General features: G+C 46.0%; 1 protein-coding gene and 1 non-coding gene across 2 annotated transcripts; both read right to left on the reverse strand.

Annotated features, from left to right (window-relative positions):
- Positions 1–27,897, reverse strand: LOC148142840 (uncharacterized). The gene is made up of 2 exons (XM_087975752.1): positions 27,036–27,897; positions 1–50 (listed from the first exon to the last, which is right to left on the reverse strand). Exons 1-2 carry the CDS (start codon positions 27,895–27,897, stop codon positions 1–3), a joined length of 912 nt encoding a protein of 303 aa, XP_087831878.1.
- trnaw-cca (transfer RNA tryptophan (anticodon CCA)) lies at positions 4,128–4,199 on the reverse strand. The gene has a single exon. It is a non-coding gene; the product is annotated as a tRNA-Trp (tRNA).

Genomic DNA, 27,897 nt, shown 5'->3' on the forward strand with positions numbered 1-27,897 from the left:
TTAATTTTCTGCCAGTAGAAGCCGGTTCCTGAAGGCGGGACAAATGGCAGCTGGAAGACAGAATGAGAAGCAGCGTTCTGGAAATTCTTTGCCTGACCCCATTAAAAACACACGACTGCGCAGCTGGAGGGAGAGCAGCGAACACACCGCCCCTAGATGGTTACGAACCACCAACTTTTCAGTTAACAGCCGAACGCGCTGACCAATTGCGCCACAGACACAAGGAACCACACCACCTGCCCCATCGCTTAGGGGAGGCTATTAGTGAATTCATAATTCAGCCTCCCCGCCTAGAATTACAATTGTCGTCTATCAGTTTTACTTTTCCATAATAAAGCCTGGGACATTCATTTTGGAGACACCGGAGACAGTCTGATCCCACCCTCTGCAGACACATCCATGTCACGAGGAACTAGCTTTCTTATTCCGGGGCCGTCGCCCTTCGAACCTTTCAGTGTTTTGCCTGTTCCCGAGTTCTCTTATTGGCTCGGAGGCGAGAAGTGGTTTGAATTCCTGATGTGCAGGTACAACAATTCTTTCAATGTCTCAGATCAGTTCATGTCCCGAGAGCATCAGAGTCAACCTCCCGGCTTCTTCAACAAGGGGACGGTGTCTGCACTGTCTCTGCTCAGTCGGACAGTTCATCTTTCATTCTCCTCTAAATCCGCTTCCCAAAGAGTTTCTAAAGGTTCACAAAGCTGGTGACTGGGATTTCTGAGGAGAAAGTGAGAACTGCAGATGCTGGAGATCAGAGCTGAAAATATGTTGCTAAAAACCCCGACAGGTCAGGCAGCATCCAAGGAACAGGAAAATCGACGTTTTGGGCATAAGCCCTTCTTCTCCATTCCTGAAGAAAGGCTTATGCCCGAAACATCGATTCTCCTGTTCCTTGGATGCTGCCTGACCTGCTGCGCTTTTCCAGCAACACATTTTCAGCGATTGGGATTTCTGTTTTGCTTCATGAACATTTTTCCATTTCCTAACTGACAATACTTTCCCGAAATCTCTTCCCAAGAGTACGTCATGCTTCATTTCCAGGGATGAGGAATGTCCATTTTGGGGACAGATTCCCAAGGTTGGGAATGTTCGCTTTGGAGCAAAGAAGGTTAACTGGAGATTTCCTGGGGCTGTTGGTAATGATGGGAGAAGAAGCGGTGGGAATGGGCAGATTAATGATCAGAAGAATCAATTGCCACTGACCAGAGTCAGTTACCAGAGGACAGGGATTGAAGTTCTTGAATGAAAAGCAGCACTTGTGCCTAATAAACACAGAGAATACTGCAGAAAGCCAACAGGTCGAGCCGCATCTGTGGAAAGGTAAACAGAGCTGACGTTTTGAGTCTGGTAGGTTGTTTGTTCAGAACTCGAGTTTCCTGCTTTGCAATATATTCCCAGACATGAGAAAACGTGACTTTAGGAGACGGGTTTTGTGAAGTTTGAGCGATAATGCAACCAACAGGAAGTCATTTAAAATCGCCAGCGAAGAAAGCATCGATGTCACATCGATACACAAGTCAAATTTATACAGTTGCGCTGGCACACTTGTGGAGCTCTGAGTTGTCTGGTCCAGTTTTCTGTCGGTGTGTTCTGATCTCAAGTGTTCAACCTCTTCTCTCAGATGGCAATGAACCGGTGAAGTTGTAACACATGATTTGCTGGTTTGGTCCATTCCTGCAGTCAAGAAATCAACGCTCGTGTAAGAAAAGACTTTCTGCAGGAATGCTGTGTCAAGACAAATTCTGAACACTAAGCAGGCTGCACAAAAATGCACTCATATCAATTTACCTGAGGGAAGAGTCTCCGGTGTCCATTTCTCTCTGTCCCGGCAGCACAGCATCTTTCTATCTGTCCGTTAACAGGACCTTTGGAACAAGTTCAAAGATGTCCATTTCCTACGCATGACTGTAACTGACTTCTCCTGCCTCACGTACTAGTGAGTGAGAGAGAGAGAAGAAGAGCGAGTGGGCTCCTTCTTCCACCAGCACAGCTTGCAAGTAGAAACAAATTGGTTCAATTATCCACCAGTGGAGAGAGCCCGATCCCTGGGGACGGGACAAACAGCAGCGTCCTGGGAGCAGGGAGACAGAATGAGAAGCAGATGTTCTTGAAAGTCTTTGCTGCTTGTAACTCTGGGAGCAATGTACAATGTATTTCGTACTGAGCAACTCCCAGTTGCTTCAGGAGCTGGGCACGCACATGGTTTTTGGCTCGTTGGTCTCGGGGTATGATGCTATCTTTGGGTTTTCCAGCTGATACAGACGTGTGGAAGGTGCCGGGTTCCCATCCCAGGGGAACCCTCATTTCTTAAATTGACCTGAGCAAAAATGCCGGGTCAGTTTTTTCAAAAAGCCGCTTCGTTATATCAGATCCGACTGCCTGAATTAGGTATGGGACAAAGATATCATTGCAGAGAACACGGCACAGGGAAACACTTGCTCAAAGTGAAAACAAGTATTGCAGGTTTTTCGCCCGCGCAATCCGAGTCTGAATGAAATCTCCACCTGTATTACACTCAATTCTGAGTGTGACAATTCAAGAAGCGGGGAAGTGAAGTGATTGCAGACAGCGCTGAAAAGGTTGAAGTGAATAGTACCGTGTATGAGGAATGTCAGTCATGAAGGTAGATTGGAAAGTTGGGGCAGTTGTCTTTGGTGAGCAGAGGGCTGAAAGCTGGCCTGATTGAAGTTTTCCACGTCATTAGGGTTTCAAACAGAGGAAATAATGCAGTGAAAATGCTCCCAGGCCTGAAAGGATCGAGAACAATTTGGCAGAGATTTAAATTCATCAGGAAAATATGTAAAAGTGACATTAGGAAGACCGTTTTCGCACAGGGAGGGGGTCAGTAAGTCGCTGTCTGACAGTGACAAAGAGGCAGATTCAATGGACACAAAAGGGAATTCGGTGGGCATGTTCAATGTAACAATGTGCAGAATTACAGGGAGAAGGCGACAGAATGAGACACTTATTTACATATTGTGTTGAGCCACAGAGCTAAGGTGGGCTGCGTAGCCTCAGTCTGCGCTGTCACACATTTTGTGATTCTGAGTGAAATCGGAGTTGGACCAACAAAACGTAGGAAATTTGACAACGGGTATATTCTGCCCACCAGGATACTCCATCACAGCAATGAAGGTGTTTTGACATCATTCTCAAAGGTACATGACACAATGCAGATTCAAAACCGAGTATTCCTTTGAATCACTGAGTAATTTGTTTACAGTTATTCAGTTGAGGTGAGCGGAGTTGCGCATTGGGAGTTGATAGGTCGAAGCCGTTTTCTCCTAAGTGATAGTCCCAGCAGCACTCCAATTTGCTGTGCTTCCAGTCAGAAGATGCAGATTACTATCCCATACTGATACACGGGCCCCGATGACCTAGCTGTGGTGACAAGCTTGTGAAGATCTGAGTGCTCTTCTCCTGTCCTCTGTCTGGCTGCTATGATCCGAATCATCAAACCTCTCTTCTCCGAGATAGGAATAAACTGGTGAAGGTGAAACACATCAGTTGCGGTGTGTCCCATGCGCAGGAGGCCCTGCAGTAATTCCCCAAGCTGTTTCACACAGCAGCATCCTCTTGGTGAATTTCGCTTGGCAAAAAAATCGACTGAACCAAATCAGTGTCCGCCACTGGATTTTACTGACACCGTTTATAAAATTCAGGCTCACCGCTAATGTGGAGAGAGGATGCCAGACTGTAGTTTCTGCTTCTCCTGTTGAATAAAGATAATTTTAACTGTGTGCAGTGAGAGGAAAGGATTTGCTGTTGGTGGGAAACATTTCTATCTGAACTCGCTATCACTCTCCTGATAGATTGAAACATAAAGCTGGGAGTCTCTGGATTATGTTGTAAAAATATCGGTATGACGTTATTCACACCGCGCTGTCACCAACTGAACGAAGCGGCTGCCCCGAGGGAGACGGCTGTGTTGACATCCCGTGATGAAGTGGGGGAGCTGAGCATTTGCCCAAACAATGGGCACACCACCTCCCTGACACAGTGTTCACAATTCAAACTGACAGCAAAGTTTCACGTGTGATGAAAAGTTTCCAGAAAGAAGATTTGGCTCAACAGTAATCTGGAGGGAACCGACTCCTTTCTTGATTTGAAATGTAAGAAGCTGATTTCAGTGAGCTTGACGTGATTCGAACACGCAACTTTCTGGTTTGGAGTCAGACGCGCTACCGTTGCGCCACAAGCTCACGGGTGCCGTTTGATCTCTATTCATGCTTAAGGGAAGTGATCGCACTGCAATGATTTTACGTTATGAGTCACAACGGAGATCAACAGTTCATGTCTGTTCTGTCTCTCCCCCTCTCCTTCTTTTTCTCGAAACAATTTCCAACTCTACCTCAATAAAAAGCTGAAAGAACTGGGATGCTGTATATCAGAAAAAAAAACACAGTAGTTGCCGGTGACCTTTCTCTCGAACTGATGGTGATTGGGAAAACGTTGGTACAGATGCAGGAGATAGCGTGGGAGGAAGGCGGATGCAGTAAATGATAGATCAGGACAGACCCAAAAGCGAGGGAAGAACTGTTGGACAGGAAAGGGAGTTGATAATGATCTGCGTGGGAGGGTGAATGGAGAGTGTTCGTGGCTAAGAACAGGTAGTGTGTAATGACAGACTATGTGATAACAAGGCTTGGTGTGTGTGGAAGGGACCAGGATACTATGGATTTCAGGGCCTAGAATTATTGAATTCGATATTGGGACCGGAGGGATGTATGCTCCCCAAGTGTAATATTCGGTACTCTTCGTTCTGCTGGTGCTGAGCTTCGCTGGAACAATACAGCAAACCTCAGACAGAGATATTGGCCAGGGAACAGGGTGTGGTGTGGAATTGGCAGGGTCTTTTGAAGCTCAGGGTCTTTTTTCGGGGCAGAACGTTCTGTGCAGCAGTCACCCAGTTTATGCTTCGTTTTCCCCAATGTAGATGAGACCACATTGTGAGCAGCAAATGCAGTAGACTGGGTTGTGGGAAGTGCAGGTAAAGTGCCGCTTCACCTGGAAGGTAAGTTTGGGCCCTTAGATAGTGAGGAGGGAGCAGGTAAATGGGCTGGTGTCACACATTCGGCAGTTGCATGGGAAAGTGCCGTTGGACTATTGGGGTGGGAATGGGGGGAGGGTTGATAGGAATGAAGGAAGAGTGGATCCAAGGTATACTCCTGCCCATTTACTTGTCCGCCAAATAGAGGAATTTGTTAAGTGTGTACAAGGATATTTACTGATTCACAATGTGGATTTACATACTGGCGTGGGTGCAAAACCTAAGGGACAGCAACCATAATTCTATTAACATTAGAATAGTGATTGAAAATAATATAACAGATCTAAAAGTTGAGGTTCTAAATTGGAGGAAGACTCAGGTATTAGGCAAGATCTTTCAAAAGCTGATTGGGGGCAGATGTTCGCAGGTTAAAGGACTGCTGGAAAATGGGAAGCCTTCAAATATGAGATAACAAGAGTCCAGCCACAGTATATTCCTGTTAGGGTGAAAGGAAAGGCTGGTAGCTTGGGGAATGCTGGATGACTAGAGAAAATGTGATTTTGGTTAAGATAAAGAAGAATGCATACATCAGGTATCGACAGAGAGATCGAGTGAATCCTTAGAGTATAAAGGCATCTACGAGCATACTTAAGAGGGAAATAATGAGCGCAAAAAGGGGACATGAGATAGCTTTGGCAAATAGAGTTAAGGATAACCCAAAGGGTTTTTATTAATACCTTAAGGACAAAAGGATAACAAGGGAGAGAATAGGGCCCCTCAAAGATCAGCAAGGCGGCCTTTGTGTGGAGCTGCAGTAGATGGGGGGCGGGGGGGGGGGGGGGGGTGGGTTGTGATACTGAACGGATATTGTGCATCAGTGTTTACTGTGGAGAAGGATATGGAAGATTTAGAATGTGAGAAAGTAGATGGTGACATGTTGAAAAAATGTCCATATTACAGATGAGAAATTGCTGGATATCTTGAAATGCATAAAAGTGGATACATCCCAAGGACCTAATCAGGCGTACCAAAGAACTCTGTGGGAAACTGGGGAAGTGATTGCTGGGCCTTTCACTGAGATGTTTCTATCATCAATAGTCACAGGTGAGGTGCCAGAAGGCTAGAGGGTGGCACTATTTAAGAAAGGTGGTAAGGAAAAGCCAGGGAACTATAGACCGGTGAGCCTGACATCCGTGATGGGCAAGGTTTTGGAGAGAATCCTGAAAGATAGGATTTACATGTATTTGGAAAGGCAAGAATTGATTAGTGATTGTCAGCATGGCTTTATGCTTGGGAAATCATGTCTCACGAATTTGATTGAGTTTTTTGAAGAAGTACAAAGTGGATTGATGAGGGAAGAGTGATGGACGTGATCCCTCTGGACTTCAGGAAGGCGTTCATCAAGGTTCCTCATGGGAGACTGGTGAGCAAGGTTTAATCTCATGGCATGCAGGGACAACTAGCCATTTGGATACAGAACTGGCTAGAAGGCAGAAGACAGAGGGTGGTGATGGAGGTTGCTTTTCAGACTGAAGGCCTGTGACCAATGGTGTATCACAAGGATAGATGCTGGATCCGCTACTTTTTGTCATTTATATAAATGATGTGTATGTAAACGGAGGAGGTATAGTTAGTACGTTTGTAGATGACACCAAAATTGGAGGTGTAGTGGACAGCAAAGAAAGTTACCTCAGATTACAACGGGACCTTGATCAGATGGGCCAATGGGCTGAGGAATGGCAGATGGAGGTTAATGTAGATAAATATGAGGTGCTGCATTTTGGAAAAACAAATCAGAGCAGGACTTTTAAACTTAACGGTAAGTTCCTTGGAAGTGTTGCTGAACAAAGAGACCTTGGAGTTCAGGTTGATAGTTCCTTAAAAGTAGAGACGCAGGCAGATTGGATAGTAAAGAAGGCGTTTGGTATGCTTTCCTTTGTTGGTCAGAGCATCGAGGAATGATGTTGGGAGCTCATGTTGCCACTGTACAGAACATTGGTCAGGCCACGTTTGGAATATTGCATGTAATTTTGTTCTGCTTCCTATCGGAAAGATGTTGTAAAACTAGGAAAGGTGCAGAAAAGATTTACAAGGATTTTGCCAGGGTTGGAGAGTTGAGCTATAGGGCGAGGCTGAATAGACTGTTTTCTCTGGAGCATCGGAGGCTAAGGGGTGACCTTATAGAGGTTTATAAAATCATGAGGGATATTGAGAGAGCAAATAGAGAAGTTCTTTTCCCTGGGGTGGGGGAGTCCAGAACTACAGGGCATAGTTTTAGGAAGGGGAGAGGAAAGATATAGAAGGAACTTAAGGGGCAAACTTTTCACGCAGAGGGTAATGCTTTACGTCATGAGCTGCTGGAGTAAGTGATGGAGGGTGTATAATTACAGCATTTAAAATGCATCGGGATGTGTATATGAATAGGAAGGTTTGATGGAGATTTGGGCCAAGTGCTGGTAAATGGGACTAGATTAGGTTAGGATACCTGGTCTGCATGGACGAGTTGGACTGAAGGGTCTGTTTCCGTGCTGTACATCTGTGTCACTCTGTGAGACTCCATGGGATTCTCTAGGAGGAAGTGAGGACTGCAGATGCTGGAGATCAGAGCTGAAAATGTGTTGCTGGAAAAGCGCAGCAGGTCAGGCAGCATCCAAGGAGCAGGAGATTCGACGTTTCGGGCATAAGCCCTTCTTCAGGAATTTTTAACTATAAACTATAAACATTCCCTTAATTAAATATTGTGAAGTGTGAAGCCATTATTTTAGTCCCCAAGTTCGACCTGAGCCCCCACCCCACGACCCTCACCCATCCCAGTAACTCTGTTGACAGCCTTCATGTCACATTTAAAACTAGGATCGATAGATTCGTGATCAGTCGGGGGATGAACAGTTACAGGAAAAGGGCAGGAAAGTGCATTTGGGGAATGTCAGATCAGCCACAATCCTATTGAATGGAGAAGCAGGCTCAAGGGGTTGAATGGCATTTTCCTGTTCCTATTTCTTATGGTTCCCGAGCCCTTACCTCTGAAACAGGTCCTGGCTTCAGTATGTGCCATTACTGAGAGTGCTGATGCTCCCTTGTGTATTATCTACAACTTAACAGCTGCTGAAACCTCTTGCTCCTCTGTTACCTCTAATCACAATATGCGAATGTGTTCAGTGGAGGCGATGGCAGACTTTATTGTCACCAGACTATTCACCCAGCTAATGTTCTGGGGGCCTGGGTTCAAAACCTGCCACAGCAGATGGTGGAATCTGAATTCAATATAAATCTGAAATTAAGAGTCTAATGATGAAATCGTTCTGGCTTGCTGTAAAAACTTCTCTGGTTTCCTGCTGTTCGAACCTGGTCTGATCTACATGTGATTTCAGATCCACTGTCAGCTGGTTGAATCTTGACTGCCCTTTCAGTCAATTCTTAAAGATCACCTTTTTTAACTATGGTGTGCCAGAATGATTTATAGACGGCATAGGCTGGGACCTTTATACACTGGAGTGTAGAAGGTTGAGGGTGGAGGTTATGGAGGTTTATGAAGGCATGAGGGACAAAGATAAGATGAATAACCAGTGTCTTTTCCCGAAGGGTAGGGGAGTTCAAAATTTGGGAGTATATTTTTAAGATGAGAGGGAGAAGATTTTAAAAGGACGGGGTGGGGTGGGGGGTGTCAACTGTTTTGACATTGAAGGTGGTTCATCTGTGGAATGAACTGTCAGAGGAAGTGGTGGATGCAGGTAATGTTACAATGTTTAAAATTATTTGGATAAGTACATATGAGCCAAACACAGGCAGATGGCTCTAATCTTCCCCCAGATATTCAAAGGGACAGCCAGTCAGAGGGGGGCAGCGTCACGCCTATCGTTGTTGTGTGGCATATGTGACAGCTGCAACAAGACGTCCCAACTCCTGTGCTCAATGCTCTGACCAATGAAAGCAAGCCTGCCAAAAGCCATCTTCACCACCCTGTCTACCCGCGACTCAATTTTCTAGGAGCTCATAACCCGCAACCCGAGATCTCTTGGTTCAAAATACTGCATGTTAAACAGCTTTGATGCTTGTTGGTAGACGTTAATATTTGGTGCATATCTCTCCTCTAATTTGGTGTCTTATACTGAATGCCATCACTGATGAAGTCCAGTGTGCCAAAACCTGAACTTCAAAATCCCTCTGTTCAACTACATTCAAGGAGGTACCATTCACCATGTAAATCAAACCTTGGTTTGACTATACAAAATGTAAGACCTCATACTTAGCTATGTTAAACTGCATTTGCCAATAACTTTAAACTTATGCAATCTAGTTTTGGACTCTCCCACCCCAGGTAAAAGATCTTTCCAAATTACCCTATCCATGCCCTCATGAATTTATAAACATCTATAAAGTCACCCCTCACCCTTCAAAACTTCCTGGAAAATGAACCCAGTCGATTCAGCCTCTTCCTTTAGCTCAAACCCTCCAACCCTGGCAGCATCCTTGTAAATGTTTTCTGAACCCTTTCAAGTTTTGCAACCTCCTTCCTGTAGCAGAGAGCCCAGAATTGCATGCAGTATTCCAACAGTGGTGTAGTCAATGTCCTCTCTGCAGAGGATTTTAAAAAATATAACTATAAGCAAATCAGGCTAGTTGGGCATGACTTTCCCATAGCACTTTGTTTTGGCTGTCCTTCATTAATCTATGTTTTTTGTCAGTTATGAGAAAATATTTTATGGGATGTGATGATTGCGAGCACATCCAACATTTGCTCATTGTCCCTCATGGCCCTTGGACAGAGTAATTGTGACTACAAGCTAGAAGGCAGTTGAGAGTCAACCACATTATAGTAGGTCTGGAGTCACAAGGTGTGTGTGTGTGTGTGTGTGTGTGTGTGTGTGTGTGTGTGTGTGTGTGTGTGTGTGTGTGTGTGTGTGTGTGTGTGTGTGTGTGTGTGTGTGTGTGTGTGTGTGTGTGTGTGTGTGTGTGTGTGTGCACACACGTGCATACATGCATGCAGGATTCATGAATGGTAGATTTCCTGCCCTAAAAAGGACAGTTTCAGGAGAAACACAACAGTTCTGGTAGCATCTATGAAGAGACAACAGTGTTCCTGCTTTGAGTCCAGTGGTCCTTCAAAACTTGGCTGGATTCAAAACGTTAACTGGTTTCTCTCCACAGATGCTGCCAGACCTGCTGCGTTTCCCCAGCAATTTTGCTTTTTGTTTCTGATCTCCAACATTTGCAATTCATTATTTTAGTGAATAACTGTTTCCTGGTTGCCAGGACCGAGAGAAACGTTCACTTCCAGATCTCTTTATGAGTTGAACATAGATTCCACCAGCAGCCATGATGGGATTTGAATTTGTGTTCTCAGAAGACCTAGATCTCTGGGTTGCTCAACCATTATCACTAGATCCCAATCTTCCCATCAATGGCATTTTTCTCCTGACTATTTTCCTTTATTCATTCATGGGATGTCGCATTTTGTTTCTGACTATTCTTCTGGTAAACATCAACTTCACTTTCCCGCTGTTTCCCCATAATCCTCAATTCCCTTTCTGATTTAAAAAAAACGTGTCTTAGTTTTGAATGCACTTAACAATCCAGGCTCAACAGCTGTCCTAAACATGCAATCCCTTATTTGCAAGTTATTCCCTTTGGTTCTAAACTCACCCACAAGGGTAAACCTTCCCACATCTAGCCTGTCACGTCTCCTCAGAATCTTATTTCTGACAATAAGGTTACCTCGAAATCTTCTAACTTCTATTAAACACAGGCCGAACGAATTCATGTCTCCTCATAAGACATTATTTCCATCCCTGACAGCATCCTGGTCAGCCTTCTCAGGACTGCTTCCAATGCCGGTATATCTTTCCTCAGCTAAAAGACCCAAAACTCCTCCTAGTGTTCAGTTGTGGCCTAATTGGTGTCTGATTTAGGTTCACTATAACCTCCCTACTTTTATACTCCATTTGAAAACTAACATCCCATTTACCTTCCCTATTACTCACTGAACTTGGATGAAGTGTTCATGGATGCGAGCTTGGAAATCCTCCGATTCAGCAGCTTTCTCCATTTAACATTCAGCACTTTTCCTCCTGGCAAAGTGCACAACCTCATTTTCCCACATTCTATTCCATCGGCCAAGGTTTTGCTCATTTGCTGAACCTGTCGATATCCCTCTCACGTCATCCACCCCATCTGCATTCCAATCAACTGTCTCTACTGCAGTCTTGGCAATAGTACATTCACTTTACTTATCCAAGTAATTCATATACATAATGTAAATAGTTTTGGGCCCAGAACTGATCCCTGTGGCACATTGCTAGTTACAAGTTGCGATCCTGAACATGCCCCTATCCCTACTGTTTCATTGGTTAGCCAATCATCTATCCATACGATTAGAGTGTTTCCAATATCATGTGAATATCATTTGCTCTGCCAGCAAGTCTTCCCAAACTGTCCTTGAAAAAGTGGTGGTGAGCTGCCTCTTAAATTACTTCACAAATATGATGTGGTCTATAATAAAGGTTCAGGAGCGAGTTCCAGGATTTTGATCAATAACATCGAAGCAATGCGTATATATCACATTTGGAATGTTGTGTTCACACTTATCTCCTCTTGCTGGTTGAAGTGATGGAGTGGAAGTTGCTCTTGAAGAGCCGTCACTCATATAATCAAGCCAGACAGATTGATTGTGGCCAGAGACTCTGCCATTTTGACTTCTCATCAATCTACATTTTTCCCACCCAAGTTTTAGTCCCATCAAACTGCCTCGCAATTCTGTTATGGCCACAGTAAACTACAATAACGTGAAGATTGCTGGGATGATTTTCTACATCCGACTGCAATATAAACACAGATCAATGTTTCCGGTTTAGGTGGAACAAAAGACATCATATTGGTGGATAATTACAGTTAGTGCATACACAGCTAGCCATCGATAAATATTAATCCTGTTCACTTCAATGGCCAAATTTCAATTCAGAAACCAAGTGCACTCGGCTGTTTGTAACATAGACAACATGACAAAATGGCTCATTTTTTTAAAATCAAAAAGGGAATTGAGGATTATGGAGAAATGCGACATTGAGGAGGAGTGAAATGTTTGCTTTTGGTCACCTCCACAATTGTTAGAAAAACAGGTTGAAAGGATTCTTAAAAGGTGGCTGGAGTAATGGTGTGGCATAACACTTCAGAAAGCGGAAAGTGGAAACTTTAATTAAATTGGGTAACTACATGAAACGGTTTGTTGGTTAGATTTGAATCATCACTCCCAAATGAGACAATGCCATCAATATCAGTGAACCTCTCTTTTTGTTAAAAACCACAAGTGCTTGATTTATTTTCACAACTTACTGGTATTCACACCTGCACATTCAATGTCAAACTCTGACATCAGAAATGAAATTACAGCATTAATTTTGACTTACAATATTCGAACAAATTAAAAGCACACAGTGAATACCAAGACTGATTAATATGAAATTAAATTTGACCAAAAAATTATATAAAATCAAGATGGGAGATAAGAAATGGGGGAAGGGCAGAAGGCAAGAAAAGGGGCATCACAAAGGGTGCTCCTCTAGGGAGTGCATTTTACCAACTACCACTGCTAAAGGTAAACACTCTGATATTATCCTCCGGTTTTAATGTAAACCATAGCACCATACAGTCGGTACCATTTAAATGAGTTAATAGATACAAGCCTTGAGCAAATCCAGTCTCCAGCCTTACCCTCCGCTTCTTGGAGCTCGGACCTTCCTCCAGCTCCGGGAGATTGATGCCACTGCCACTCCTCCACTGAAGAAGCTTTGGGAAGCAGATGCAAAGGTAAGATACAGAACAGAGCACCTTTGCAAATGAAAGCAGCCTACAGAGACATTGAGCAATAGCATCACACGATTTTGACCCATCGACCTCTGGGTTAGGTGCCCAGCACACTCACGCAGCACTACTCTGCTTCTGGGCACCCAGTAGCTAGATTGTGCATCAGTTTAAAGTAGGTCCTATATTCTGATTACATCGGTACACAAGGCAGTGAAGAAAGGTTTCAGCACACTGGCCTTCATCAGTTGGGGAATTGAGTATAGATGTTGGCAAATTATGTTGTAGTTATACAGGACGTTGATGAGGCTGCACCTGGAATATTGTGATGAGTTTTGGTCCACTTGGTGTTCTGACTTCTGACTTCTTCAACTCTGGGTTTGTGTTGAACTTGATGGTATACTTTGTGCAACTCAGCATGTTTAAACAGTATCGCTCGGAGGGATTCTTTTGAAACTTTTCAGGAGGTGAGCTCAACAAGATTGATCTATTCAAAGTTACTTGGACTCTATTTCAAACTTACATCAGGACCAATAGTCAGAGATACGTACAGCATGGAAACAGACCCTTCGGTCCAACGTGTCAATGCTGACCTGATATTTTAAATTAATCTACTCCCATTTGACAGCACCTGGCCCAAATACTCTGGCAGCTCATTTCATATATATACCACCCTCTGCATGAAGAAGGTGCCCCTTTAATATATTTCGCCTCTTACCTTACACCTATGCCCTCTAGTTCTGGACTCCCCCACCCCAGTGAAACATCTTGTTTCTTACCTGTCCATGCCCCTCATGATTTTGTAACCTCTATTAGGTCACTCCTCTGCCTCCGATGCTCCAGTGAAAACAGCCCCAGCCTATTCAGCCTCTCCCTGTAGCTCAAATCCTCCAACTCCCAGTAACATTCCCGTAAAGGGTTAATACCCAAAACGATGACTACTCCACATTCTGGTGCTACCTGGCTTGCTGTATTCTCCCAACCTCCTGCTTGTCTACTACGGGTTTCAATATTTAGTTGGTCAGTTGTTACCACTGCAGCCTCACAGTGGCGGGGACCCAGGTTTGATTCCAACCTTGGGTGGCTGTCTGTGAGGAGTTTGTAAAATATCCCTGTGTCTGCGTGGGTTTTCTCTGGGTGGTCCTGTTTTCTTCCATAAACCAAAGACGTGCAGGTTATGTGGATTGGCCATGCTTAATTGTCCATAGAGTTAGGTACACTAGTCAGAGAAAAATGGGTTTGGATGGGTTACACTTCGGACGGTCGGTGTGCACTTGTTGGGACAAATTGCCTGTTTCCACACTGGAACTAATCTCATCGGCACTACTTTTGTCACTAACGAATGGCAGAGTAGACTCGACGGGCCGAATGGACTAACTTCTGCTCCGATAGTCTTGCGGTCTTAGGTTTCTCTGGATCATTTCATTGGCAATGTGCAGTCCCGGGCTCAATGAGCAGCAATGTCCATTGAAAGCAAAGCTCATAGTATCGTAGAACTCCTACAATGTGGAAACAGGTCCTTTAGCCCAACACATCTGCACTGATCTCTGAAGAGTAACCTACTCAGATCCACTTTCCTACCCTCCACAAATTGCACACACACCCCCAAGGGTGGAATTATTCCTGGGTTCCTAGTGCCATGAGGCAACAGTGCTAACCCTGAGCCACCATGGACTTGTGGTTTTGGGGGGTGGGCGAGGCTATTGCAGTCCAGCAGAAAACAAAAACAGCCCACCTACTCTCCCACTGCACTCACTGGCAGGAGGTTCAGTCCTGGGGGGTGACCGAAGGCAGCGACACTGGTAGGATCTGATTGCTGGGAGCTCTGGTGCCCCCGCTGGTGCTTCCACAAGTTGTAGGAAAACATGAACCTCTTCCCACAATCGGACAAACTGAAGGGCATCTCCCCGGTGTGGGCACATTGGTGCTTCAGCAGGGAGGAGGAATTGCTGAAGGCCTTCCCGCACTTAGGGCAGCAGAATGGCCTCCCCAACCCCCACTCCCCCGTGTGGACCAGCTGGTGCTTCAGCAGTGTGGAGGAGCGGGTAAAGACCTTCCCACATTCGGGGAAGGAGAACGGCTTCTCCCCGGTGTGGATGGACTGGTGCCTCAGCAGGGCTGAGGAATTGCTGAAGGCCTTCCTGCACATAGGGCAACTGAACGACATCTGACCAATGGGCCAATAGGTCGGAGGGAAGAGCAAAGCCCTTCCTGTACTCGGAGCAGAAGAATGGCCTCTCCTCAGTGTGGACCCACCGGTGTCCCAGCAGGTGGGAAGAACTGCTGATGGCCATCTCGCACTTGGGGCCGGAGAACGGCCTTCCACGGTGTGGACCAACTGGTGCGTCAGCAGGGCAGAGGAATCACTGAAGGCCTTCCCACACTCTGGGGAGCAGAAAGGCCTCTTCCCCTCTGTGGACCCATTGGTGTTTCAGAACCCTTTCAAATTTCACAATATCCTTCTAATAGGAAGGAGACCAGAATTGCACACAATATTCCAAAAGTGGTCTAACCAATGTCCTGTACAGCCACAACATAACTTCACAACTCCAAACTCAGTCAGAGGATTGTGAAAGCTTTCAAAACCAACAAAAACAAACAGGAAAGAATGGAGGGACAAGCCGAGGTTTTGAGAGTCAGGTTGGAAGCATCCCTGAGAAATCGGCGGACTGGGTTTATTGGGTACCCGTTCTCCTTAAATACACTATTTCCGTATTTCTCTTGTGCTCTTCGTAGTTTCTCTGTGCTGCAGGTGTGTAGTGGCTCGTTGAAATAAGGTCCCGATGCAGCTTCGTTTGTGGGTGTTGGGATGATTGTTTCTGTGGTTACGTATTTGGTTTGTGTGTGTTGTTTTTCTGTAGATGCTAGTTTGAAGTTCGCCATTGACTGTTCGTTCTACTGTGACATCTACGAATGGCAGTTTATTGTTGTTCTCCTCCTTTTCAAACCAGAAGTCCCCCTCAGGCCATAGTCTCTCTACTTGGAACACCAATATACAGACTAGTCAAAGGCCTCCAGTGAAGCCTAAAACACCAAGTCGAATATTCACTCCACTACATTTACTCCATCCAAGAATTCCTGAACACCAAAGACACTAAGATAGAAGAAGATGGAATAATGTTGTCCTTTGACATACAGCCCTGTTCACATCCATTAACATCAACGTGGCCAAAGAAAACTGAAGACACTACTCGAAGAACCAAAGACACAAACACAGCATCAACTTCATCAGCAAAGATAGCACTGTCCAGCTCATGGAACTGTGCCTTACCACCCACTTCATATTCAGTAATAAGCCCTACAAACAAGTAAACGAAATACCCATGAAACGCCTCTGTCATCAAAAAATGAAACAAATTAGTGGAAACCTACAACACCATCAACAATATCCTTACTGGCATAAAATTCACAAAAGAGGAAAACAACACCAAAGTTCAATTTCTCGATGTCACAGTAGAGCGAACAGTCAAGGGTAAATTCAAAACAGCCTCTACAAGAAAACAACACACACGAAACAAGTACTTAGCTACAGAAGTAATCATCCCTGCACATACAAACAAGTCTGAATGAGGACACTAATTAACGAGCCACGATACACTGCAGCAGCCAGTGACTACAAAGACCAACAAGTAACTGTACAGCGCATTTGAGGAGAATGGGTAGCCAAAATACACACGAAAACCTGCTTCCCTGACCGGGAATCGAACCCGGGCCGCAGCGGTGAAAGCGCCAAACCCGAACCACTAGACCACCAGGGAGACATTAGGGCAGCTTGACAGCTCAACTGAAAATTGCTTCCCTGCCCGGAAATCGAAACCGGGCCACGGGAGATAGAAGGCTTCCACCAATATCATTTCTTGTATCCATTTCTCCCGATGCGGTCTCCTCTACATTGGGGAGATTAGAGACTCCTCGCAGAATCAAGTCACAGCGCTTGAGGGAACATCTCCAGGACACCCGCAACAATCAACCCGATCGCCCTGTGGCCCAACATTTCAACCCCCCCCCTCACACTCTGCCGGGGACATGCAGGTCCTGGGCCTCCTCCATCGACGCACCCTCCCCACCCGATGCCTGGAGGTAGAAGTCCCAACTTCCGTCTCGGAAACATTCAACCCAAGGACATCAATTTGGACTTCAACAGTTTCCTCATTTCCCCTCCCCCCACCTTACCTCGGTTCCAACCTTCCAGCTCAGCGCTGTCCTCTTGACCTGACCTACCTGCCTATCTCCCTTCCCACCTATCCGCTTCACCCTCCTCTATGACCTGTCACCTACGACCCCACTCCCATTCAGCTATTGTACTCTTTGCTACCTTCGGCCCAGCACTCCCCAATTTATCTCGCCACCCCTGGAAGCGTCCTGCCTCTATTCCTGATGAAGGGCTTTTGCCAGAAACGTCGATTTTCCTGCTCCTCGGAAGCTGTCTGACGTGCTGTGCTTTTCCAGCACCAGTCTGATCTAAAAGCTGGTTTCCAGCATCTGCAGTCCTCACTTTTGCCGACCCAATAAACCCAGTGTGGCGATTTCTCATCGACAAACTGACACAAGCAGACACAACGTCTGCAGAAATTCTAGCCACATTACTTTACATTAAAGACATCTGTGAAATGATGTCCAGACAACTCAATCCTCTCAGCATCATGGTAGCCCACAAACCTACCAACACACTTGAACAGCGGCTAATGAACCTGAAATACCCGATACAAACAACCAGCAAACGAATGTTATTTACAAAATACCGGACAAGGAAATATATACATGAACTCTGCCTCACAGTTCTCTGTGGCAAGAAATGCTGGGATGCGATAAGGAAGATTTTTTCAGCCAAAACGAATCGGAACTGACTGGACAGCCATTTAAAATCAACGCTATCAGGCCAGGATGGAAGATCCAAAGGGATGAACAATTTTCTTATTTCCTGAAGATTTACAAAGCTGAGACTGGGTTTTGGTGTTTGTTCCCTTTCCACTCCCAGGAGCCGCAGTGGTTGGGGCGGTGAGTTGGGGAAAGTGAAATGTGCCCGTGAGCAGCGTGTGGGGCTATTTCAGCTTCCCCTCCTCTGACAGCGCTGTGACTTGTCTCTGATGTTCTCAGGGACACTTACTGTCGCGAGACAGTGAAAAGAGTCTCGTTCCTGCAGATCAGGAATTCAAACCTTATGCCGGCTTCCGGACAATGAGAAAGATTAATTGGGGTGTGTGAAGAAGCTGTGAGCTGCATTTCAAACAGGTAGGTGGAGTCAGATGCGTCATCCATTGCGCCCCTGGCCCTGTGTGTATCTAACGCCTTCATTCTGCAGAGTTCTGACGGTAACACGGACATGCGCAGCGATGGGAACCTTCACAAGGTGACCAAAGATTATCACCGTCACTGTTTCCCTTCCATACTCACAACTTTATGAAGCAGTATCTTTCACTGGCAAATAAAACACATTAGTCCTCAGGTGCCTGCTTCATTTCGATCACGACTTCACGCCCCTCACTGTTCTAGTCTCATTTCCAAACACTTGGCTCACAGACTCAAAAGCAGCTCTGTGGGTATCTGCTTGTTCCACCCTGACAGGCAGTGGGTTGCAGATTCCCGACCAGTCCCAATGTGATTGAAATATTTCAACCCTTCCACTGATTTGCATCTTTAAAAAAACCGTCGAGCAATCTCCCCTCTTTTTGACGGTAGTTCTCAACTGTCGTCGGCAGAGTTCACACCTGCGTGGGGAAATCGCAATGGATTTGATGTCCATCGCATTCGCCACTCGACCCACCAATACAGAACCACACTGACAGCTTCATTTCCCAGGTCTCCCTGCCTCTGAGCTGAGAAAGAGTGAATCATTGCAGAGTTTGTTTGAATCCAATCACTTCACAGGTTTCGAAAGGGTTAAATATCTGCAAATGGCGAGTCTGGGTGTTTAATCCCGAAAGATGACATGGACATTCAGTTAAAAACAAAACCAGAAATTGCAGGAGCAACTCAGCAGGTCAGGCAGCATCTGTGGAAAGAGAATTAGAGAAAACCTTTTTGAGAACTCTTTTTTTTCCTTATCCAGGTACAGCCAAACCTGCTGAATTTCTCCAGCAGTTTCTCTTTCTGTCTCGGACTGTCAGCATCCGCAGTCTTTTACGTTAGAAATTCAATCAATTCAGAAACCCCTCTGTGCTTCCTCAGTGGAGAAGATTTCCGTTCGAGAAACATTTTCCTGACACCATTAAAAACGCGCAGCCAAGAAAGCGGTCAAAGCGAGAACAACAAGCACTCCGTCTCTGGGTGGTTTCGAACGACCAACCTTGCGGTTAACAGCCGAACCCGCTGACCAATTGCGCCACAAAGACAGACCCAGAAGCATCATGCACAATCTCTTTGAGAAAGCTGCTATTCAATTCATAATTCAACATGACCCGCCCAGAATTACCATTGTCTTCTGTCAGTTTTGCTTTTCCATAATAAAGCCTTGGACATTCATTGTGGAGACATGGGGACAGTCTGATCCCACCATCTGCAGGCACATCCATGTCACGAGGAACTAGCCCTTTTACACCAGGGACATCGCCCTCCGAGCCTTTCAGTGCTTTGCCTCTTCCCGTATTTTCTCATTGGTCCCGAGCCGAGAAGAGGTTTGAATTCCTGATGTGCAGAGAATTCTTTCAATGTCTCAGATCAGTTCATGTCCCGAGAATATCAGAGTCAATCTCCCGGCCTCTTAAACAAGGGGACGCTGTCTGGACTGTCTCTGCTCAGTCGGACAGTTCATCCTTCATTCTCCTCTAATTCCACTTCCCAAAGAGTTTCTAAAGATTCACAAACCTGGAGACTGGGATTTCTGTTTTACTTTCTGAACATTTTTCCATCTGCCAACCGACAATATTTTGCCAAAACCTCTTCCCCATTGTACATTGAACATATTCAAGGCGAAGTTAATCTGAGTTTTGAACGATAAAGATGTGGATGGTTATGGGGGAGGTAAGAAAATGGTTTTAAGATCAGTACAGGTCAGTCCCAGAGTCAGACAGCACTGAACAGACCCTTCATCCAACTAGTCCATGCTGAGTATGTTCTCAAACTAAACTCGTCCCACCTACCAGTGTTTGGCACATAAACCTTCGAACCTCTCGTATTCATGTACTTATCCAAATGTCTTGTAAATGTTGTAACTGTATGTGCATACAATCATGAGGGGCATAGATAGGATAAATAGACAAAGTCTTTTCCCTGGGGTGGGGGAGTCCAGAACGAGAGGGCATGGGTTGAGCGTTAGAGGGGAAAGATACAAAAGAGATCTAAGAGGCAACTTTTTCACGCAGAGGATGGTACGTTTATTGAATGAACTGCCAGAGGAAGTGGTGAAGTCTAGTCCGATCGCAACATTTAAAAGGTATTTGGATAGGTATATGAATGGGAAGGGAATGGAGGGATATGGGGCCGTGTGCTGTCAGGTGGGACTAGATTGGGTTGGGATAGTTGGTCGGCATGGACAAGTTGGACCAAACAGTCTGTTTTTGTTCTGTACATCTCTATGACTTCCTCTGGACATTCATTCTGCACTTAGACCACTTTCTTAATAAAAAACTCCTTGTCCTGTCTTTATAAAGTCTTTCTCTGCTCACCTCAAAATATTTGCTCCCAGATCCTGAAACCCCCAGCTGAGGGAAAGGACATCTGTTGTTCACCTCATCCGTATCCCTCATGATTTTATAATCCTCTATAAGGTCACCTCTCAATCTCCTGTGTCCCAGTGAGAAAAGTTCCAGCCTATCCACCCTAGATGTTGGTATATTCACATCCAGGTGTGAAGTGTTCAATGCTGGTGCAGGCTGGAAAGGTCATGTGGTCTACTCCTGCTCCCAATTTATCCTGGCTGTTACGTTTCTCAGCCTCTTTCCCCCTTTTTTCCCCGCAACTCTCAACCCTTTGATACTCTATCTCAGTGTTAAACATACTCAGTGACCTGGCCTGGCAGTTTTCTGTGACAATGAATTCCATAGATTCACCATTCTCTGGATAAAGGAATTTCTCCTAATCTCCATTCTCCCTTTATGCTGAGGCTATGCCCATGGATATTAGTCTCTCCTGCCAATGAAAACACCTTCCCAATTTCCACACTGTCCAGGCTGTTCAACATTCTGTACGTTTCAGTTAGATCCCCCTTGAATGTGGGCCTGTTAATCAGCATGAACCAAACCCTTCAGGATGAGGACAGCAGGGATTAGGTTCAACAAAGTGAGAATGGAGGGAGAGTGTGTGGGATGGAGATTTTCAGCTTTTAGGGAATAAGAGAGGAAAGGAAGTTTGATATAAATTATAATTAATCAGATGAGCCGATGGGCCAAGGAGTGGTGGATGGAGTTTAACTTAGACAAATATGAGCTGTTGCATTTTGATGTGGCAAATCAGGGCAGCACCTATGTGGTTAATGGTAAATTCCTGGGGAGTGTTGCTGAACAGAGAAACCTTGGAGAGCAGGTTCATGGTTCCTTGAAAGTGTAGTTGCAAGTAGATAGGATAGCAAGGAAGGCGTTTGATACGCTTTCCTTTATTGGTCAGAACACTGAGTATAGGAGTTTGGAGGTAATGCTGTGGCTGCACGGGAGATTGGAAAGGCCACTTTTGAAATACCGCACTCAGTTCTCGTTTCCCTGCTGTCGGAAAGGTGTTGTGAAACTTGAAAGGGTTCGGAAAAGATTTAGGAGGTTGTTGCCAGAGTTGGAGGGTTTGAGCTACAGGGAGAGGCTGAATAGGTTGGGGCTGTATTCCCTGGAGCGTCTGTGACCATTCGAAGTTTATAAGGGGCATGCATAGGATGAATACCGGAGATCTTTTCCCCAGGATATGGGAGTCCGAAAGTCGTGAGTTTCAGTTTGAGGTGAGGGCGGAAGACTTTAAAGGGACATGAGGGGCAGCATTTTCATGCAGAGGGTGATGTGTGTATCGAACGAGCTGCCAAAGATAATGGTGGAGGCTAGTTCAATTGCAATATTGAAAGGCATCTGGATGGGTATTTGAATAGGAAGGGTTTAGAGGGTTATAGGCCAAATGCTGGCAAATGGGACGAGATTAATTTTGGATATCTGGTTGGCACGGACGAGTTGGACGATGTGTCTGTTTCCGTGCTGCATGACTCTAATGATCTTTGGTGAAAGCAGAAGTATCGTTGTGAAGAGTGGACATTCAGAACCAGCTTTCAAAGATGTTTTGCCCTTACGAGGAGCAGAAATCTTCCATTTGTGAGACAGAAGCTGGGTGAGTGAGTACATCCAGGATTTTGTTAGAAAGTGGAATTTCATTGCACTGTGGGGATGAAGTGTTTTAAGTTTTTCCGGCAGTATGTACAGTGTGCTGAGCGGGGAGCCTAGTGAAGGGTTAGGTAGGTTTTTGTTTTAAACTGCTCATTTCTCTCAGGCTCCAACATTGTATTTCCAATGCTGTCAATCAGAAGGTGCAGTAAATCAGTAACTGGTATCGTTAGAAGCCTTACGATTTTCAGTACTGCAGGTATTGCATTGTTTCATCAGCATTGTAAAGGTTACTGGCAGCAGCAGCAGGTGTAGGCTGTATTCACTAGAAATGATTTAGCATTTAGATAACACACATACAAGAGGGCAGGATGGGGCTTGTCTTTTGATTTGTAGAAGATGGGACATTCTGGGTGCTGTGATCCGGGCAAACATAGCTGCAGTATATTATTGAATCCCAACAGTGTGGAAGCAGGCCATTCAGGCCATCAAGCCCACACTGAGCCCTCCAAAAACATACCACCCAGACACACCTCCCAACCACTCGACCAACACCCCCCAATCGGGTCTTTTCTGCTGGTGGGTGAGACTAGGCTGGAAGATTAGTGGGGAGTAGATTTCGGACAGAGATGAGAAAGAGCTGCTTTTCCCAGAGGGCGGTGCATCTATGGAATTCTGTGCTCAAGGAAGCAGTAGAGGCAGCTTCATTAAGACACTGTTGGATGGGTTTTTGCGTGGCAGGGGAATTAAGAGTAGTTGAAATAATGCAAGTAGAAGGAGCTGAGATGATTGATAAATCCGCCATGATTTTAATGAATGGCGGAGCAGTGTCGATGGGCCAAATGGCCTAAGACCTCAAGACATAGGAGCGGAAGTCAGGCCATCCGGCTCATCGAGTCCACTCCGCCATTCAATCATGGCTGATGTGCTTTCAACTCTACTTACCCACATTCTCCCCGTAGCCCTTTATTCCTTGTGACATCAAGAAGTTATCAATTTCTGCCTTGAAGACATTTAGCGTCCCAGCCTCCACTGCATTCCGTGGCAATGAATTCCACAGGATCACCACTCTCTGGCCCACTGTCAGAGGGACAGCGTATGCATGTTTATTAGAGGAACCATCAAAACATTGCAGGATTTCATCATCGTCCGAGATTTGAAAATCAAAAGCATTAGCAAGATGGACGGGAAGTGATGAAACAGTGGCTCCTGTGTCAAACATAAATTCAATATCGTGGCCATTACGGTTAAGAATTAGCATAGGTCCATCCTCTGGGCTAGCGGTAAGTATGGGAAAATTCAAAGCAGGAAGCTGCCATATATCCGGGAGTCAGTTTTGAAAAAGATTTTGTGCAGTAAAAGGGGCAACCTGCTGAGGTCACTGGGGAGGGAGGCCAGGAGATTGTCTGTTGTTTTTACTGCGGTGATGAACCAGGGACTGCTATGAAAAGGGCAGTTCTTGGACCAATGTCCTGGTTCATTGCAATTGAAACAAAGGTGTAGTTGTTGGGGGACTCTAGGGGGTGGGGGAGGCAGTGAAGAATAACGAGAGGATGTATAGGGGCATCATGGACTGTTGGGGAAGGATACATAGGAGGACCGCAAGGTCCATTGGGATGTTGTGAATACTCAGTACCATTTCTACTGTCCTACCATACTGGACGATAGTAGGAGGGTTCCATTTGCCATCTTGACTGACCTTGCAGACGGAAAGGTCTACTTTGAATCCTGGGTTTAGGTTTAGCATATGCATAACTTCCCCAACATTGACTGGAAATGCTTTAATTCTAGTACGTCGTATGGATCGGTTTTTGTCCAGTGTGTGCAGGAGGGCTTTCTGACACAGTATGCTGAAGGGCTGACAAGAAAGGAGGTCACTCTGAATCTGGTGCTTGGTAACGAACCAGGTCAGATGTTTGATTTAGTAGAAGGTCAACATAGTGGATTGACCATAGTTAGGTTTCATTTAGCAATGTAAAGGGATAGGAACATGTCACCAGTCAAGAGTTATTGATGGGTCAAGGGCAATTATAATAAAATTAGGCAAGACTTAGGATGCATTGAATAGGGTAGCAAAATGCAGGGGATGGAAACAATTGAAATGTGGAGCTGGTTTAAGGAACAGATATTGTGTTTCCTTGATAGGTATGTCCCTGTCAGGCAGGAAGTGATAAGGTAAGGGAACCGTGGTTTACAACAGAAATTGCATCTCTTGTTACAAAGAAAAAGGAGGCTTATGTGTTGATGAGGCAAGATGGTTCAGATGAGGCGATGGAGAGTTTCAGGTCAGCTAGGAAGGATTTAAAGAGAGAGTTAAGAGCAAAGAGAGGACATGAGCAGTCTTTAACACATAAAGGAGAACCCTAAAGCTTTCTATAGGTATGTGAGGAATAAAAGGATGATTAGGGTAGGAATAGGGCCAATCAAAGACAGAAGTGGGAAGTTGAGTATGGGCCCTGTGGAAATTGGAGAGGTGTTAATGAATATCTCTTATCGGTCTGCATTCAGGAAAAGGAGAATATTGTAGAGGAGAAGAATGAGGTACGAGATATTAGACTTGAAAGGTTCGAGGTTAGTTGCAAACAGGTGTTATCAATTCTAGAAGGAGTGAAAGTAGACAAGTGCCCTCGGCCGGATGGGATTTATCCGAGGATTCTCTGGGAGGCGAGGGAGGAGACTGCAGACCCTTTGGCTTTGATATTCGAGTCGTTATTGTCTACAGGTTTAGTACCAGACTGGAGGATTGCAAATGTTGTGCCCTTGTTCAAGAAGGGCAGCAGAGATGACCCAGGTAATTATAGAACAGTGAGCCTTACGTCTGTTGAAGGAAAGCTTTTGGAAAGGAATATTAGAGATAGGATTTATAATCATCTAGCAAGCAACAGATGAATTTCAGACAGTCAACATGGTTTCATCAAGGGCAGATCGTGTCTCACAAACCTCATTGGGTTTTTTGAGAAGGTGAGCAAGCATGTAGATGAGGGTAGGGCAGTTGACGTGGTATACATGGACCTCAGTAAAGCCTTTGATAAGGTTCCACATGGCAGGCTGTTGGAGAAACTGCAGAGGCATGGGTTGTTGTGGTTCTGTTCGCCGAGCTGGGAATTTGTGTTGCAAACGTTTCGTCCTCTCTCTAGGTGACATCCTTAGTGCTTGGGAGCCTCCTGTGAAGTGCTTCTGTGATGTTTCCTCCAGCATTTATAGTGATGGATGTCACCTAGACAGGGGACGAAACGTCTGGAACACAAATTTCCAGCTCGGCAAACAGAACCACAACAATGAGCACCGGAGCTACAAATCATCTCCCGAAATTTGAAGAGGCAAGGGATTGAGGGTGATTTAGCAGCTTTGAATTAGAAACTGGCTTTCTGAAGACGGCAGCGAGTGGTGGTTTATGGAAAATATTCAGCCCGTTGTCCGGTTACTAGTGATGTGCCACAAGGATCTGTTTTGGGACTACAGCGATTTGTCATTTTTATCAATGACTTCGATGCAGGCATAGGTGGATGGATTAGCAGAATTGGACTGAGAGGTGGCAAATGGAGTTCAATGCAGCTAAACGTGAGGTGATTCACTTTGGGAAGAATAACAGGAAGGCAGTGATCTTGGAGTCCATGTACATAGATCCCTGAAAGTTGCCACCCAGGTGGATAGTGCTGTGAAGAAGGCATAGGGTGTGTTAGGTTTCATTCGTAGAGGGATTGAGTTCTGGAACCGCAATATCATGCTGCAACTATACAAAACACGGGTGCAGCCACATTTGGAATATTATGTATAGTTCTGTCCTCCATATTTCAGGAAGGATGTGGGAAGCATTGGAAAAGGTGCAGAGGAGATTTACCAGGTTGTTGCCTGGTCTGGAGGGAGGGTCTTATGAGGAAAGGCTGAGAGTCTTGGGTCTGTTCTCATTGGAAAGAAGAAGGCTAAGGGGGGATTTGATAGAGACATAAAAGATGATCAGAGGATTAGATAGGGTAGACAGTGAAAGGCTCTTTCCTAGGATGGTGACGTCAGCTTGTATTGGGGGCATAACTACAAATGGCGGGGTGATAGGTTTAAGACAGGTGTCAGAGGCAAGTTCTTTATGCAGAGAGTGGTAAGGGCGTGGAATGCCCTACCTGCTAAGGTAGTCAACTCAGCCACATTAGGGAGATTTAAACAATCCTTCGATAAGCGCATGGTTGATTTTGGGGTAGTGTCAAGGAATAAGCTGTGAATAGTTCACAGGTCGGTGCAACATCGAGGGCCGAAGGGCCTGTTCTGCGCTGTGTTGTTCTATGTTCTTTGTTCGATGTTCTAAACTTAGTGCAGGAGGCTGAAAGAAATGAGCAGCTTAAAAACAAAACCCTCTTGGAGTTCAAAGCTTTCAATGAGAGTCTGAGCCCGGTGGTAAGTTCAGGTAACCTTTATTGCATCCCAACTTTGTTACAGCTTCAGATCGCCCCAGCAAAAAGGCAGAGAAAAAGCAGTTGCTTTTTGAACAGCTCAAGGTCAAAGTGCACACACCACACCTCTCCTAGTCCCACCCCCCTCACTGTCTTTACTATTGCCCAGCACCAAGTTGTCCCTTTGTAATCGGATCCTTGTTACAGCCGTAACCCGGAGGAAGTATTGCCTCACTCAGCAATTTCAACCCATACCCTGTCTCCAAGTAAGTTTCTCCCAGCTGGTTTGCCTGGAAGGGGCAGTGTAGAGTCAACCAGACTGCTGTGGGTCTGTAGTCACGTGTAGGCCAGACCGGGTAAAGGGTGCAGCTGGAAAGACTGAGTGAATCCTTTCCCACAATGGCGGTTCCCTTCCCGAACAAGGGAGAGAGTGAATCAGATGGGGGCTTTCTCCCCTGCACCACCCCCTCCCTGAAACGATCCCATTGTTAGATTCCGAACTCCACAATTCGGACCGAATACCAATTCTGCAATCTGTCGTGGCAGGATTCAAATCTGGGAGTCCCGGAACCGGGTTGATAGTCCAATCGATAATGGCACTCGGCCGTCACTCCTTCAATCCCCCTGTGATAACACGTGAACTCGCTGGTGCATCTGCAGGTTGGAGAAGTAGGTGAAGCCCTTCCCGCACTGAGAGCAGGTGAACGGCCGCTCCCCCGTGTGGATCCGCTGGTGCCTCAGCAGGGTGGAAGATGTGCTGAAGGCCTTCCCGCACTCGGGGCAGCTGAAGGGCCTCTACCCCGTGTGGACCCGCCGGTGGGTCAGGAGGTGGGAGGAATACCTGAAGCCCTTCCCGCACTGAGAGCAGGTGAATGGTCTCCCCCCCTGTGTGGATCCGCTGGTGCGTCAGCAGGGTGGAGGAATTGCTGAAGGCCTTCCCGCACTCGGGGCAGCTGAAGGGCCTCTCCCCCGTGTGGACACGCTGGTGGCTCAGCAGGGTGGAGGAGCAGGTGAAGCCCTTCCCGCACCGAGAACAGGTGAACGGCCCCTCCCCAGTGTGGACACGCTGGTGGGTCAGCAGGTTGGAGTAGCAGGTGAAGCCCTTCCCACACTGACAGCAGGTGAATGGCCTCTCCCCCGTGTGGATACGCTGGTGACTCCGCAGGGTGGAGGCCTGGGTAAAGGCCTTCACGCACTCTCGGCAGCTGAAGGGCCTCTCCCCCGTGTGTACATGCTGGTGGCTCAGCAGGTGGGAGGATGTGCTGAAGGCCTTCCCGCACTCTGGGCAGCTGAAGGGCCTCTCCGTGTGGTCCTGCTGGTGGGCCAACATGTGGGAGGAATGTCTGAAGGCCTTCCCGCACTCGGTGCAGAGGAATGGCCTCTCCCCGGTGTGACTGCGCCGATGAGTCTCCAGGGCAGACGGGACACGGAAGCTTTTCCCACAGTCGCTACACTTCCTCGGTTCCTCCACAGGGCGGGATTCCTCAGGTTTCTCCAT

Source organism: Chiloscyllium plagiosum, unplaced genomic scaffold (assembly GCF_037043375.1).
Source record: "Chiloscyllium plagiosum isolate Xiang-an unplaced genomic scaffold, Cpla_swu_hap1 HiC_scaffold_27, whole genome shotgun sequence".
Lineage (NCBI taxonomy): Eukaryota > Metazoa > Chordata > Chondrichthyes > Orectolobiformes > Hemiscylliidae > Chiloscyllium > Chiloscyllium plagiosum.